The sequence below is a fragment of the Drosophila sulfurigaster genome, chromosome X (genome assembly GCF_023558435.1).
Source record: "Drosophila sulfurigaster albostrigata strain 15112-1811.04 chromosome X, ASM2355843v2, whole genome shotgun sequence".
Classification (NCBI taxonomy): domain Eukaryota; kingdom Metazoa; phylum Arthropoda; class Insecta; order Diptera; family Drosophilidae; genus Drosophila; species Drosophila sulfurigaster.
This window is the reverse complement of record NC_084885.1, coordinates 21916255-21930334: the sequence shown is the minus strand read 5'-3', so window position 1 is coordinate 21930334 and position 14080 is coordinate 21916255. Positions and strand designations below refer to the sequence as shown.

General features: G+C 40.7%; 4 protein-coding genes across 5 annotated transcripts in view; 1 reads left to right on the top strand and 3 right to left on the bottom strand.

The window, feature by feature from the left end:
- The window catches only part of LOC133848102 (ATP synthase subunit delta, mitochondrial), a 118464-nt gene that overhangs the window by 101273 nt on the left and 3111 nt on the right, over positions 1-14080 (bottom strand). The window lies entirely within an intron of this gene.
- Positions 1081-2842, bottom strand: LOC133847182 (GPN-loop GTPase 1). Its single transcript, XM_062282021.1, has 3 exons — positions 2154-2842; positions 1740-2093; positions 1081-1675 (listed from the first exon to the last, which is right to left on the bottom strand). Exons 1-3 carry the CDS (start codon positions 2784-2786, stop codon positions 1472-1474), a joined length of 1191 nt encoding a protein of 396 aa, XP_062138005.1. The 5' UTR covers positions 2787-2842; the 3' UTR covers positions 1081-1471.
- LOC133847854 (crossover junction endonuclease MUS81) lies at positions 3478-5283 on the top strand. Of its 2 annotated transcripts, none has more exons than XM_062283119.1 (2): positions 3478-4868; positions 4969-5283. In XM_062283119.1, exon 1 carries the CDS (start codon positions 3536-3538, stop codon positions 4832-4834), a length of 1299 nt encoding a protein of 432 aa, XP_062139103.1. In that variant the 5' UTR covers positions 3478-3535; the 3' UTR covers positions 4835-4868; positions 4969-5283. The 2 variants fall into 2 exon arrangements, with proteins under 2 accessions (XP_062139103.1, XP_062139104.1); XM_062283120.1 differs by having other exon boundaries at positions 3478-4872.
- LOC133847853 (RUN domain-containing protein 1) lies at positions 4838-9684 on the bottom strand. Its single transcript, XM_062283118.1, has 3 exons — positions 7833-9684; positions 6131-7009; positions 4838-5240 (listed from the first exon to the last, which is right to left on the bottom strand). The coding sequence occupies exons 1-3, from the start codon at positions 9305-9307 to the stop codon at positions 5051-5053; spliced, it is 2544 nt and encodes an 847-aa protein (XP_062139102.1). The 5' UTR covers positions 9308-9684; the 3' UTR covers positions 4838-5050.

Genomic DNA, 14080 nt, shown 5'->3' with positions numbered 1-14080 from the left:
AAAAAAAACCCCCCCAAAAAATGAAAGTATTAAGAAAAATCACGTATTATTGTAAACATTAAGTCCAGTTGAGCACAAATACATATATATATATATATATATATATATATATATATATATATGTAGGCGATGTATATGCAGAAAATGGTTTTGGAATCGTAAGTATTAGGATATATGTATAATGTTCCCACAGTAAATCGGATGGAAATCAGAGCGAAAGGTGGAATGGAAGGAAGGATATGATAAAGATGATAAAAAGAAATACTATATACACTATATATATTTATGAATATGTATGTAACTGTATAACTATATGTCGATGTCGATCTATATACGAGTAAACTGTGTAAAACTGTGAGTCATTGAGAGTTGTAATTGTAGTTTGAGATGATCTGTATTTTTGTAAGCGTAATATATTTAACAAAAATCATGACAGCAAAGCGATATTCGGTGCCCCGACTATACAAAATACCCCAGCAAAGTGATCTGACCCAATGACAGTTCAAGAATATGTAAGTAGTAATTCAATTCTATAAGACCAAAATTGATTTAACTGACAATTATGAAACTGGTCGTATGACATATCGAATATGATTTTCGACCTCTATATATTATATGTAAACTTATTTTTATTTTCAAAAAATGTGTATTCTTTTAATAATGATTTTTCTGTGAACTATTTCTAGTTGTATATTTATTTATTTAGGTAGATTAAAGATAAATAAAACTGAGTTATAGTCAAGAACTCAGCTGATTGTCCATATAGAAGTTTAGTTTGTCAGATAAACCCTCTGCTGGGGTATTTTAGGTATTTGGAGTGGAAAGAGGAAGAGTTGGCGTGTAAGGCGTGGCGCACTCACAATTGATTTGCTCATTCTACACACACACATACACACGATATATACAGATATTTACATACTATATACTATAGGGGTGTATACATAGTATATGCTATAAGTATATAAGCTGCTTGCACACACACAGACACACACAGATACATACATGTGTACAGACATGCATACATACGTACTTTCGTATATGTATTATTATCTAAAAGGCAAATCAAAGATTCCACTTGAGGATGCATGATACATATGTGCTATAATACTATATATACATACATATATTTGTAGATACTAAATGTGTATCCTTCATATATATATCACTGTAATTGTTATAAATAATTTGCAAAACTATTCATTAAGTCCGTATGCCACACACACACACACACACACACACATACACTGACTCATACATACATATATATCTATATATATACCAAATTGAACAGAACACTATATATTGAATGTTTTTGCTTGTTAAAGTGAATATAAAATAATAAAGAACAAAACTAACTGCATATAACAAACAACAAAATAGCGGCATATTTCACAAGTTTACAGAGTACAGTGTGCACTCGCTTTAATGGCTTAGCGCTTACGAGTCTACCAATAAAAAAAATACATAATAACTAATTCTGTTGCTCCTGCTGCTGTTGTTTATCCCGTTTACTTTGCTGTGCCGTCATGTGATTCTGTACGAAACTCTGGAAGTTTTGATCCTCCAGATCGCCTTTGGCGTCCGTTTCCATCTCCTGCTCGGCGGCATCGAGTTGTTGCGGCACCAAACTGGGCGCCATTAGGAACACGCTGTTATCCGTATTGCTAACCGGATCCTATGTTTGGATAGAAGATTATTATTAATAGAGATACAACCGTATTTTCAACTTCATTATTTACTCTCAGATCCAGGCCTAAGGGCACTGCAACGCCAGCTTCTTCGATGTGAGCAGCTGGATCGGGAACCGATGCCTGCTCGGCCAGACGCTGTTGACGCATCTTCTCGTAGACCGGCTTATAGTCACGCTCGTATTCGGCGACACACTCGAGCAAGTGCGTCAACAGTGTGGAAAAGCCAACTCCGCTCTTGGCCGATACGCCGCAAGTGATCAGATTCTCGTAGAATGTGTCCAGCGTGAGGGACATGGTGCGCGTTAGATTATTCACATAGCTCTGCTCCTTTTCGAGGGCATCCTGAAAGGCCTCAAAGTCCGTCATCCACTCCTGCACAAAGCTGCATTCCTTCAGATCAATCTGCAACAACGTTTAGTGAGCAAATGATTCTTGCCAGACTTTCGATAGACTTCGATTTACCTTGTTTAGGGCTACGAGGAAGGGCAGCCGCGTCTTGTACAGTATGGAGCAGGCATAGAGCATGTTGGACATGAAGGTGGTTGGGCATGCGGAGCGCACCACATCCATCACATAGACGACAATGGTGGGAAACATGGTGGCCAGACCTTCAGTGATAATGTTGCCGGATGCCGACCAGGTGAACACCTCAATTTGACCGGGCGTATCGATGATGCACCACTTGTGACCACGTTCGCCGGCACGACGCACAAGCTCTGCAAACTTGGGCATCTTGGTGGTGAACATGTTGAGGGCGGTGACAATGCCGCCGTTCGGTCCCAATTGATACTGTTTCATCACCTCCTTGTAGTTTACGGTGTCGCGAATATCGATGTGTGCCGCATACGGCACCTCACGGCATGCCGGATCCAAATTGACCACATACGGATTGAACTGCGATTGCGCATGCTGGATGAGGCTGCGAGTGAAGGTGGTTTTACCTGATCCCGCCATGCCCAGCACAATGATGCAAACCGGTGATTCGCGTATGCCTTCGCTGAGTGAGAGTGCCTCCAGGTTGATGTCATTAATACTGGGATTGCCATTGCCAACGACGGCAGCGGCGGCGACACTGGTTCCTGGCTTGGCGCTCATGGTTTCTCTGCCGTCTGCTGTCCGTCAAAACAATGCACATTCGAGCATGTGAGAGAGCTAGGGCTGCTGATAATATATCAAAATATCAATATATCGATATTTTTGGGTGATAAGTATTTTTATCAATTTGATATATTTTTGAAAAACGATATATCACTGATACGATATTTTTTAAATATCATGCAACCCTAGAGAGAGCCGCTGTTTAGCCAGTCACAGTGACACATAACAACTTTGCAGTAGACTGTCAAAAGGTGGCGGCAGCACTAGAGTAAGAGGTAGCGTTGCCTTGTGAATGGTAAGTCACATTATCGCTAATAGATGAAGCGGCAAAATTCAAATGGAAAGCATCAAATGTAAAAGTCTTGAACTTATTGCAAATTTGAGTTTTAAAATCCAAGTAATAAGCGCTTACTTTTAATGAATTTATTTCAAATGTCTACATTATTTTTCTTTGGCGTTGTAAATAATTTGAATGTAAAAGTGAATTAATTTAAAAGTTTTTGAAAAATTGTCGATAGACGGCGCTGTTAATACTGAATATTCCATATTTAATATGTCTTATTATTTATTTGACCAAAAAAATAATTAATCAAAATATTGACAATTTTTCTATTTTCACAATTCTGTTAATCGATATACATATAAAATAATATTATATCAAGCCTTTAATGAGTGTTTTGCCATTCGCGTTTAACGCAGACGCTTTGCCAGTCGCTGGCAGCCCTATTCATTCAGTGGGCGCCAAGATGGAAACTCGTCTGGAGATTCGTCTGCACGAACCAAATCCTCTATTCACGCGCTGGCTGCAACGCTGGCTCCACGACGCCGAGCAGAATGATCGCAAGTCGCAGCACAAGCTGCGCCAAGCGCTTCAAGCGTTGCGCAGTTACCCACTGCCGCTCTACAGCGGGCGCGAGTGCGCCGTGCTGCGCGGCTTTGGGCCAACTCTCTGCCAGCTGATCGACGATGAACTACAGCAGATGCGCACACTGGAGAAGCAGACAACGACAAACATAAAGGCTGCACTGGACAGTTCACAGTACGAGCAGCAGGTGCAACAGGTGGTCAAAGTAGTGCAACGCAGCAGGAAAAAACAACAACAAGAGCAGCAGCAGCAACCGAAGCCCAAAAAGCTGACAAAGAAGGCACAACAGGAGCTGGCAGCAGCCGAGGAGCGTGAACGTGTGGTCCAAATGCCCGCGGGCAGTTATCGCATTGTGCTGCTCGTGGACATCCAGGAGACGAGTGGCAAGAACAAACGAGTGCTGGATCAAACACGCGGCTACCTGGAATCATTGGGTGTGACGCACGATGTGCGTCGCCTGACCATCGGTGACTTCCTCTGGATAGCCAGCGATGACGCTGGCAATGAGCTGGTCTTGCCGTACATTGTGGAGCGCAAGCGCATGGACGATTTGGCCAGCAGCATTCGCGATGGTCGCTTCCACGAGCAGAAGCATCGATTGCAGCAATGCGGCTTGCCACACATCATCTATCTGATCGAGGACTATGGTGACAATGAGCAGCTGGGATTGCCGCTGGAGTCACTGCAGCAAGCGCTGGCCAATGCACGCATTCAATCGAAGAACATTCAAGTGGTTCGCACCGAGAATCATTATCGTTCCATGTGCTACCTGGCTGGCGTCGGTGCTGCACTGCAGCAGCTCTATGTGGATGGCGGCAAGCGGCTGCATAGTCGCAAAAGGGAAGAGGATGCTAACAGAACGACGTCGCTGGATAGGGAAACGAATCTATTGAAGTTTAGGGAACTCTACGAGGATTCGGCCCGCAATGCCCAGCTGACGGTGCGCGAAGTCTTTGTGCAGCAACTGCTTCAGCTGCACTCGCTGTCACTCGATCGTGCGCTGGCCATTGTTGAGTCCTATGCCACACCGCGGCTGCTGCTGGATGCATATGCTGCATGTGGCAGCGAGGCGGAGGCAAGACTCCTCTTGGCGCCACTTGGCTGTGGACCTTTGCAGCGACCGCTGGGCGAGAAGTTGAGTCAGTGCATCCATGACTTTTATATGCAGGAATTCAAATGAATGTTGATGGTTTAGGTTTTAGCAATTGCATTTAGTAGGTATTTAGTTAATTGGACATATCTAAAGTTATATACACATATTTATACATAAAGATTTTCTTGATTTCTTTTTTTTTTTTTTTTTCTTTTGACTAGAGCTTGGATAAGGAATTACGGATAAAGGATTTGTTTAGGTTTTTTTTGTTTTGTTTTAAATCATAATCATCATGCGTTTTGTTTAGATATTTCGAAAGTGGCGTATGGCCAAATCGACGGGCAGATCGAAATCGAACTTGGACAGCGCATCGATGGAGCGCAACGAATCCCGAAATCCCGTGCAGGCCACATAGCTATTGGACGTGTAATAGGTGTCGATCAGCTCATTGCAGCTGAGTATCAGATTCAGCCACTCCACCAGCAGATGTGCGCTACAAAGAGAGGTGAGGAGAGAAAGAAAGAGAAAGAAACAGAGAACAGCATCGATTAGAGTGTCTTACGATATGGGATTGGATTTTAAAGGTAAATGTTTATATACTTTTTATTTATTTTTTTCTGTAATTTAATTAGTATTAAGGTTTGCTCAACAATAATTCAGATGATACTATTTTTTTATTTTTATGAAAGGAAACGCTAATTTTTAAATCATGGATTAGTGTAATGATAATAATACACGCTACCTATAAGGTAGAAGAGTATTATAACTAAGTGGCTGTATGAAATGTATGCAACAAGCAGAAGAAGGCATCTCCGACCCCATATAATATATTTATTCTTGATCAGCGTCAACAGTCGAGACGATATAGCGATGTCCGTCTGTTTGTCTGTCCGTCCTTATAAACACCTACATCTCAGAGACTATAAGATATAGAGCTATCATTTTTCTTTCACAGCATTTATGTTTGCACGCAGATCAAACGATCAGATAAAATGTGTGGAAGATATTGAATATATACTTTTGTGTGGGCAAAAATGACTATTGCAATGGGATCTTACTTTCGCTAACCATTTGGTATATTTTGCACACTTGATGGTATATTCGGAATGTAGTACTGTATCAATATACCAAATATAGTCTTAGGTATATCTTTAGTACATTTGTGGTATATTTTAAAATTAATAACTCACTGTTTTTATTTCATTCAAAATGGGTAACGGGTATCTCATAGTCGAGCACACTCGACCGTACCTTTGCTACTTGTTTTCGCTTTAGATACTGCCACACGCGACATTTTAGCCATAGAATTACCCATATAAGTATATCTCTTTCTAATACTACGTTACTTATAATGGGTATTTTGTATTTGTTTATTCTACTCACTTGAGGCCCGCACAGATGAGCGCCTTGAAGTGGGCATTGTAGCTGCGCTTGTATGGCCGATGCATGGCCAGGATCATGCCGATGGCACTCAAGAGACTCTGCTTCGCTGTCACCGCATGCGCATCGACGATATCGAGCTGAAAGCTTTGCGACAGCTTCCTTGCTGGTGTATTGTTGTACTCCTCGCCATTCTTCAGATTATAGTACTCGATGATCAGCTCCCACACATGCATCGAACGTCCGATGCCCAGGAATTGCATATCGGATGATGCCACACCACCTCCTAGGCCACCGCCTCCGCCACCAACACCGCCGCCGCCGCCGCCAGCTGCTGTTGTTGCTGATACGCGCTGTGCACCCGGCTGCAGGCAGCGCATGAAGGGAACCATCAGACTGGAGGCCGCCGACTCGGCGGGTATGCGCAGACCATGCTGGATCAGTTGCTGCAGCGTCCGTGCGAAATTCTTGCGCACCACGCTCGTCAGCTCGCGTCCGATGGTGGCTATCGAGTCGCCACGCATGTGCACAATGCGTCGCCCCAGCCCGGCCTTGTCTTTGTCCCAGTCGTAACGCTCATACGCATCCTCATCCGAATCGGATGAGGCCGCTGCACCAGCGGCTCCAGCGGCATAGGGCGTCAGCTCGTGACCAGCCACAGCCGCTGCGGCGGCGCGTCTGCAACGCGGTGGCACCGTCGTCAACGCTCCGTTCTGTGCATCCAGCGCCAGCGATCCACCGCCTCCTGAATGTTGTTGCTGTTGTTGCTGCTGTTGGCGCAGCGCACGCTTAATGTTCGCCAACTTCTCGCGATCGCAACTCAATGTGGCAGCCAGTGCTGCCACCTCCTGTATGTCCACCTCCAGCTGAGCGCGCAGATCTCTGCCAAGTATAAACGGAGAACGTAAATATTACAATTCATATAGATATATACTACTATCATATTTGCATGAGCAGAAGTGTGATATAGTTGAAATCTTTTGTACATTATTATTTTCACAATTATGCCTAGAATCAGATCAGATCAACATTTTAATACATTTTTTCAATTCTATTTTATGTATTAATATAATAAGGCAAAGCCTTAAGTTAATGTTCATAGCTTGGTCAAGAATCAGTTGAATTATTAAAGTCTTGTCTACATCTCTTTAATTCGATTATTATTTTAACAATGACAAGAATCAGATAAATCAAAATCTTAATAAATTATTTGAATTCTATATTATGTATTAATTATATGCTATACAAAATATATAAACCATTAACCTTAACTTTATAAATGTAGATTAGCATTGGACAAAAAGAAAGGGTCTATTAGAGTCGAATGTTCACTATCAACAATCACATATTTATTTGTATATGCACTTAATGTAAATGCATTATGCAACAATGATTGGATTATACATAAATTATATATACAGATATATAAAGCATTAACTTTATATGGAATTGCAAAAGTAAAGGGTCTTTTAGAGTCTTATGTTCACTATGAACAATCACATATTTATTTCTATATGCACTTAATGCAACGATCAGATTATAGATAATATGTAAAGCATTAACTAGCTTTACTTTATATTAGACAAAAGTAAAGGGTCTATTGCAGTCAAATGTATGCACAATTCTATTTGTATACACACTTAATGCATTATGAGCACTGTTGCACTTCAACTAAGTACTATGTAATTGCCTTATGTTAACTTACCCCCAGTGGTTGCCCTTGTGCGTCTTTTTCAGCGAGTTCTGCTGAAAGTCCGCTTGCCGCTTGGCAAAGTGCGTTGTGGCAAACATCTGCATCAGAAGCGACGCCTTGTCCAGCAATCCATGCGCCTTGCTGTGCAGACTCTCGCGTCGCGGCGCCCCCGCTTCCATTGCAACTGGTTGCGTCTGCAGTTGACTGTGGCCAGCAGTGACTGTGCCTGCTCCGGCTCCCGCTCCCGCTTCCGCTTTCGTTCCCGCTCCTGATCCCGTTGTTGTCTTGGGCGCCTGGCGAGCTGTCTGCTTCGCTGCATAGCTGTTGTAGGCGCCACTCAGCAGCTTAAGTTTATCGCTGGCGCTGCTCACGCCGCTGCCAGAACCGGATCCAGCGGTGTCACATTGCAGAAAGGCAATGAAACGTTCGAGATCGGTGATTTGGGTCTTTAGCTGGGCGACCAGTTGCTCCTTCATCTTCAGAGGCCCTACAAACTCACCAATGGCATTGTCCACCTGATGGCGCAGCTGCTCCGTGCTGAGTCCCGGCAACTGATGCTGTTCCACCTGCAGATTGAGCTTGGTGCGCAGCTCATCCAATATGAACTTCTGCTTCTCGAGCAGCACATGCTGCGGCAACACACCCGGTGCACCCGACTCATACGCCAGCTGCTCCAACTCCGTTAGCTGTGATTTCAGCTGCTCAATCAATTGGCCATCGGGTGGAGCAGTCACCTCACCTTCGCCCTGCGCCTCCTTGTTATCATCAGCACCAGCATCATCATCATCAGCATCACGAACGTCATCATCGTTCTTGTCATTGCCAGCCAGCGGCTGCACCGTTTCTGGTATGCCCTGAAAGGCGAAATCCTCGAGATCGCGCAGCAACTGATCGCGTTCATCAGTGGGTGCCTCGACAATCTGACGCACACGCAGCTGGACGTGGGCAAACTGCGAGGTCAGCGCCAGCAGCGAGCTGGTCAACAGCTCTTGCTCATCCTCGATGCTGCGCAGACGCGCCAATTCGCTGGCATTGTCCACGGCCACTGTGGTTGCCTGCTGATGCTGCTGCTGCTGCTGGAGCTCCTGATGCTGTTGCTGATGCTTCTCCAGCTTGTCGAGGCCGAGCAGCGTTGGCTCCAGGTCGCCACAATCGACGCCCGAGAGCAGCTCCAAGCTGACGCTATTCGCATCATCATAGTTGGCGCCCAATGGCGACCAACGTTCGCTCAACGGTTGCGCCTCGTCCTCGGCATCCGCCTCAATATCCACCTCGACATCGGGATCGGGATCGGGTTCAGTGCCTGAAAATGCTGGACTATCAATGCTGTCTCTATGCTCAATTGTTGTTGTTGTTGTTGTTGTCGTTTGTTGCACTTCGTCGTCGTTGTTGTCACTGCTATTGTTATTGTTGTTGATGTTGCAGTTGCTGTTGTTGTGGCTGGCTGCCTGCTGACGACCTTCGACCTGTGTGGCATCCATCTCCATATGTTTAGCAATGATGACTTGTCCACAAAATGTTCTCCCTTCACTTTATACACACACGCACACACACACACACAGGCACAGTGGCAAGTAGCAAGAAGTTTACCTCGAGTTGCTCAAGTTGCAAATGCGAAAAATCAATCAGTTGCTTGTTCCGCTTTCTAACAGCTGGCCAATCTCCTTCTCCACATGTGTTGTTGCAGTGGAGTGAGTGAGTAAGGGAGTGAGCGAGTGAGCGAGTGAGTGTGTGTGTGTGCGCGCGTGTGTGTGTGTGCCACGAAAACAGTCAATTGACTGAATGACTGACTGACGCACTAACTGACTGACTAACTGACTGGCTGAACAAATTGCAGAGACAACGACGAGCGCACAGTGACAGCTTCTAACACACTAACATGGCCATGCGTTGTGCCTTTATTGCAAGAGCTTTAAAGCTTCGCTCTCTTCTTGTTTAGGGGTTGTTTGTGCACTTGCACTTCATCACGAGCTTTCAGCTTTGGAGCGCTTTTTGCTTTAGCAACTTAAGGGTTGCTTTGGCCAATGTAACTTTCAGATTTCAAATATATGGTAAGCTTAATTGCGTTTCCAAGAAAATACATTTTTGTACACTTTCAATTTGAATTTATTTTCATTTTCTTGATATTTTTGTATTATTTGTTATTATATTTTTTAAAATGAATATATATAAAAATATTCAATATTTATTAATCTATTTTTTTATGAATAAGTCATGATATTTAGTTTTGTTATTAAATTTTATAATTAATATAAATAAGAGGAAAATATAATAAGCACTCTATGAACAAATATAAAGGATAATATTTTTACAAAGGTAAGTACGGTAAGTATTTTTTAAATATTAAAGTCCACATAACTTTAGTCTGAAACCAAGATGGGCTCATGTTTAATTTATGGCAAACGTTAGAGTTGGTCCTTGTGATCCTACCAATATGTATCTTTTTGAAAACGTGGTAGGATATGACAAGCTATGATCGATTTTCATTTAACTTAAATGTCTATTAAATGTGCCCCTAAGAGTATGCAATGTAAAATGCATAAAGCTCAACATGGAACATCGTTTTTTCGCCATAAATCAGCAATAAACTCAAGGATATGGCAAGGACATAGCTTTTCGTAATCAGTATCACTAGGACTATCGATTAGCATTCAACGATTTCAAGGATATTACAAAACAATTAAGCTGACATTTTTGCAAGGGGTTGGCATAGAAAAATGGCCAAAATTTGTGATAATCCACTGTATCTCTGTCATTTGAAGGACGATCGTGATGTCCTTTGGCACAAGGATTGCTTTTGTAAAAATAATCTAATTGGTATGCTTCAAAGGACGAAAATCCTTACAGGATCTGAGATAAAGTGACTTTTTTGTATACAAAAAATTGCGTATATCTTGGTCATATCCTGTCTGATCCTGTCGGGTCCTGTGTCAAACGAAAGATTTTAGTTGCACCTATCAGTCTACCAAAGGACATTCAAATCGTCCTTGTGGTTCTCAAGATATTCTGAAATTTGGAAGTTTTACCGTTTCCTCTTGCGCCGCGTGTTGCGTGTTGGATTCTTAGATGACCTCATATTTTTATTATGCCAATCGATAAAGTTGAACCCTGCGATCCTATCAATATAAGTCCCTTGAAAATATGCCAAGATTTGGCCGTGATATTGCTAGTTTTCGAAAACGGATCTTTGGCGCACCCTCAAAGTATGCTACAAAAATGTTATTTTTAGGCGGGAATTTCAAAATGAAAAATATCGAATTTTAATTTTTTGGCAATTTTTCTGTCAAATCGTAAAGGATCTTATCAGAATTATCGGTTTGCATTTATGCTCTTATAAAAACATATTGATCCAAGACAAGCTGTAGTTATAAAGATTAAATCATCACAAACTGTCTAGTAGCGCCATCTATGGTTCGTTGGCGCAATGAGTATTTAAATTAGTGCTGCCTGAAAGTATGCTACAAAAAATGTTATTTGCTGCGCATTGCTTGTTTTATGGTAAATTCGAAAAACTATCCTTATTCAGTTATATCCTTACACATTTCAACAGGACATGTTGCATTCGATTCGTTGCAACGAAATTTATCGATTAACATCGAAAAAACATGGTGTCCTCTAAGAATTTAAAACCCAATTTAAAAAAGTTTGAACTTTAAAATTTTGTTTTTTACATTTTATAATAAAAATAACATTTCAGAAAATTAGAGAAAATATAAATAATACAATTATTATTATTAAAAGTTCAATTATTTTTTAAAAGATTAATACATATTTGTAATTTAGTTTTAAATTTTAATTTTCGCTAGAAAATTTTCTAATAAATTAAAATTAAAACTGGTAAAAAATTTAAATATAAATATTAAAAACATATATAACAAAATATATATATATATGTATGTTCTCGATCGGGAGTTGAACCCAGACCCACAACCTGTTAGGCTTGCACACCACCAGCAGAGCCAACGCGGTCCTTATGCAAATGCCATTTAACTGCAAACATATAGAACGCGAGCAATTGTTGTTCTCCTCTTCTTCGAGACTGTCGTCGCGGCAAATCAAAATTGACGTGCGCTCGCTGCTTGTCAATGAGGCAACTGCACGTTGCAAAACTTCATATGCATAGACATACTAATATAGACGAGCATGTAGATACATACACGCATACATAGAAACGAAAGCAGAGCGCATCGAAATGCACCCGTGCTCATCGCTCCGCATTTGATTTACGACTGAACTGAACGCTGCGCGCTGCGTTAGAGCTTCGAATTTTCGAATGAGCCGAAGAGGCTCGGTGTTCGAAATTCGAATCGCAGCGCACGGCCCAACTGGGGCTGCAATAATACTGTTTTTAATGATACAAAAATTTGTATGGGCTGAAGCATCTATGTATTGTATGGTTAGTGATTGTATGGTTAGTGGTGCAAAGCTTTGCAAAGGCTACTGTAAATTTTTTAAATTTTTGTAGCATACTTTTAGGAGCGAAAGTTGCCGCCATCAATTAAGCAAGTGGCTTTCTGTATTTCTGCCTTCTGTTCACTTCTGTTCGCCTGGTATTTCACAAGCTGCATTGAGACTTTTCGGGCATTCGTCTGCCATTTATCGGGAAGTGTTCTCGATACATTTTTCTCATTCTCATATGCTGTAATTGTAATAATTGCAATAATAAAAGAAGATAGCAATTTTTTAAATTTTAGATTTATTAATTTTTCATTTCATTTGTTTCACGTATTGGTTTTTTCTTTGTTTTTTATTTTTATTTTTTATATCTGCATATATACTCTTCTCATATCTGTGGTATGCCAATTACTTGGTTTACAATATGCCTTAAGGATTTATGTATCTCTGCGAACTACGAGTAGTTACCATATTTGTCAGCGTTTCTTCGCTTCGCTTCGCTTCGCTTCTTGCTTGAAATTTTACTTTTCATTACGTTACTTTTTGTGTTTAGTGCTTCTCTCCTCGCTCGTCTATCTTTTCTAGAGTTTTTGCATCATGAGTTACTTTTGTATTCAGTTTTCGGTTTTTTGTTTTTTGTTTTTATGGATTTTACGAGTTCAATTCATTAATGTTAATGCTAATTTCACACACACATATGTATATATATATATATGGGTATTTTTCAATGGAGTGGGGGTTTTGGATGGGGGGAAAGGGGAATTTTCAAGAGACAGAGACCGACAAAAAAAACCTATAAATTTCTAGAATGCAATTGGGTATTACATTTATTTATAAATATATTTTGTTCATCTTATGAGTACGCCCTAATACGCCTGATCAAATTCAGTGGTAAGTTTTTCTGTTTAATCTCATTTATGGTTTCATTTTCTTTTTAATTGTTTTTGGTTTTAGTTTTTACACTTAAACTCTTTTCGCTATTCGCTTTTTTTTTGTTTTTGTTTTAGTTTTTGTTTTTTTACTTGGCATTTTAACGGCTCAATTCGTTTAACTCATTTTCATCTTCGGTTGCCACACAGATCAATTGCATCATAGATTTTCTATTCTCATTCGTTTTGTCATCTCGTGTTTCGTGTATTGTGTGGGATCTCTAGATTTTCAAGTCTCTATGTATTGTGTGTCTCTCTGTGTGTGTGTGTGTGTGTGTGTCACTGTCTGTGTGTGTGTGTGTTCGTGTAGGCGTCTGTCTGTCTGCTGTTTGTTTTTGTATATAATTGTATAAATTTCCAAAAAAAAAAAAATGTCTAACTGCATCCATGTAACGCCAGCGTTACAAATTTTTTTTTTCTTTAAATATATATATTATATAATATACATATCTCATATCTCTGCTCGTTTTTTGTAGCTCAAACTGTCTCTGAACTATTTTCCACGTATTTATTTTTTTTGTTCAAGCGTTATTTTCCTTAACAACCGTCGCCTGCGCACATTTGTGTATTTTTTTGGTTTTCTTCTCATTTTTTTTTTTTTTTTTGGTATTTAATAATCTTTTTCTTGAGTTTTGTTTTCAATTTTTTGGTGTTTTACATTTCATTTAAGTACAAAACTTGCCTTGTGACCTTTCCCTTTAGCTTTATCTTTAGTTTTCATTTTACCATCTTGTCAGTTATGCCTTCATTCTGTGTGTCTGTGTGTGTGTGTGTGTGTGTGTGTCTTTCGCATTATAATCGCGTACATCTATTCGCATTTTGCATTTATCTAGCTTTGTATATGTATATGTTAAGTTATGTATGTATTTACCATTTACAACTACCAGCACAACAATGAAACTGAATCTCTATAACACTGCCTGTCGAGTCTGATAA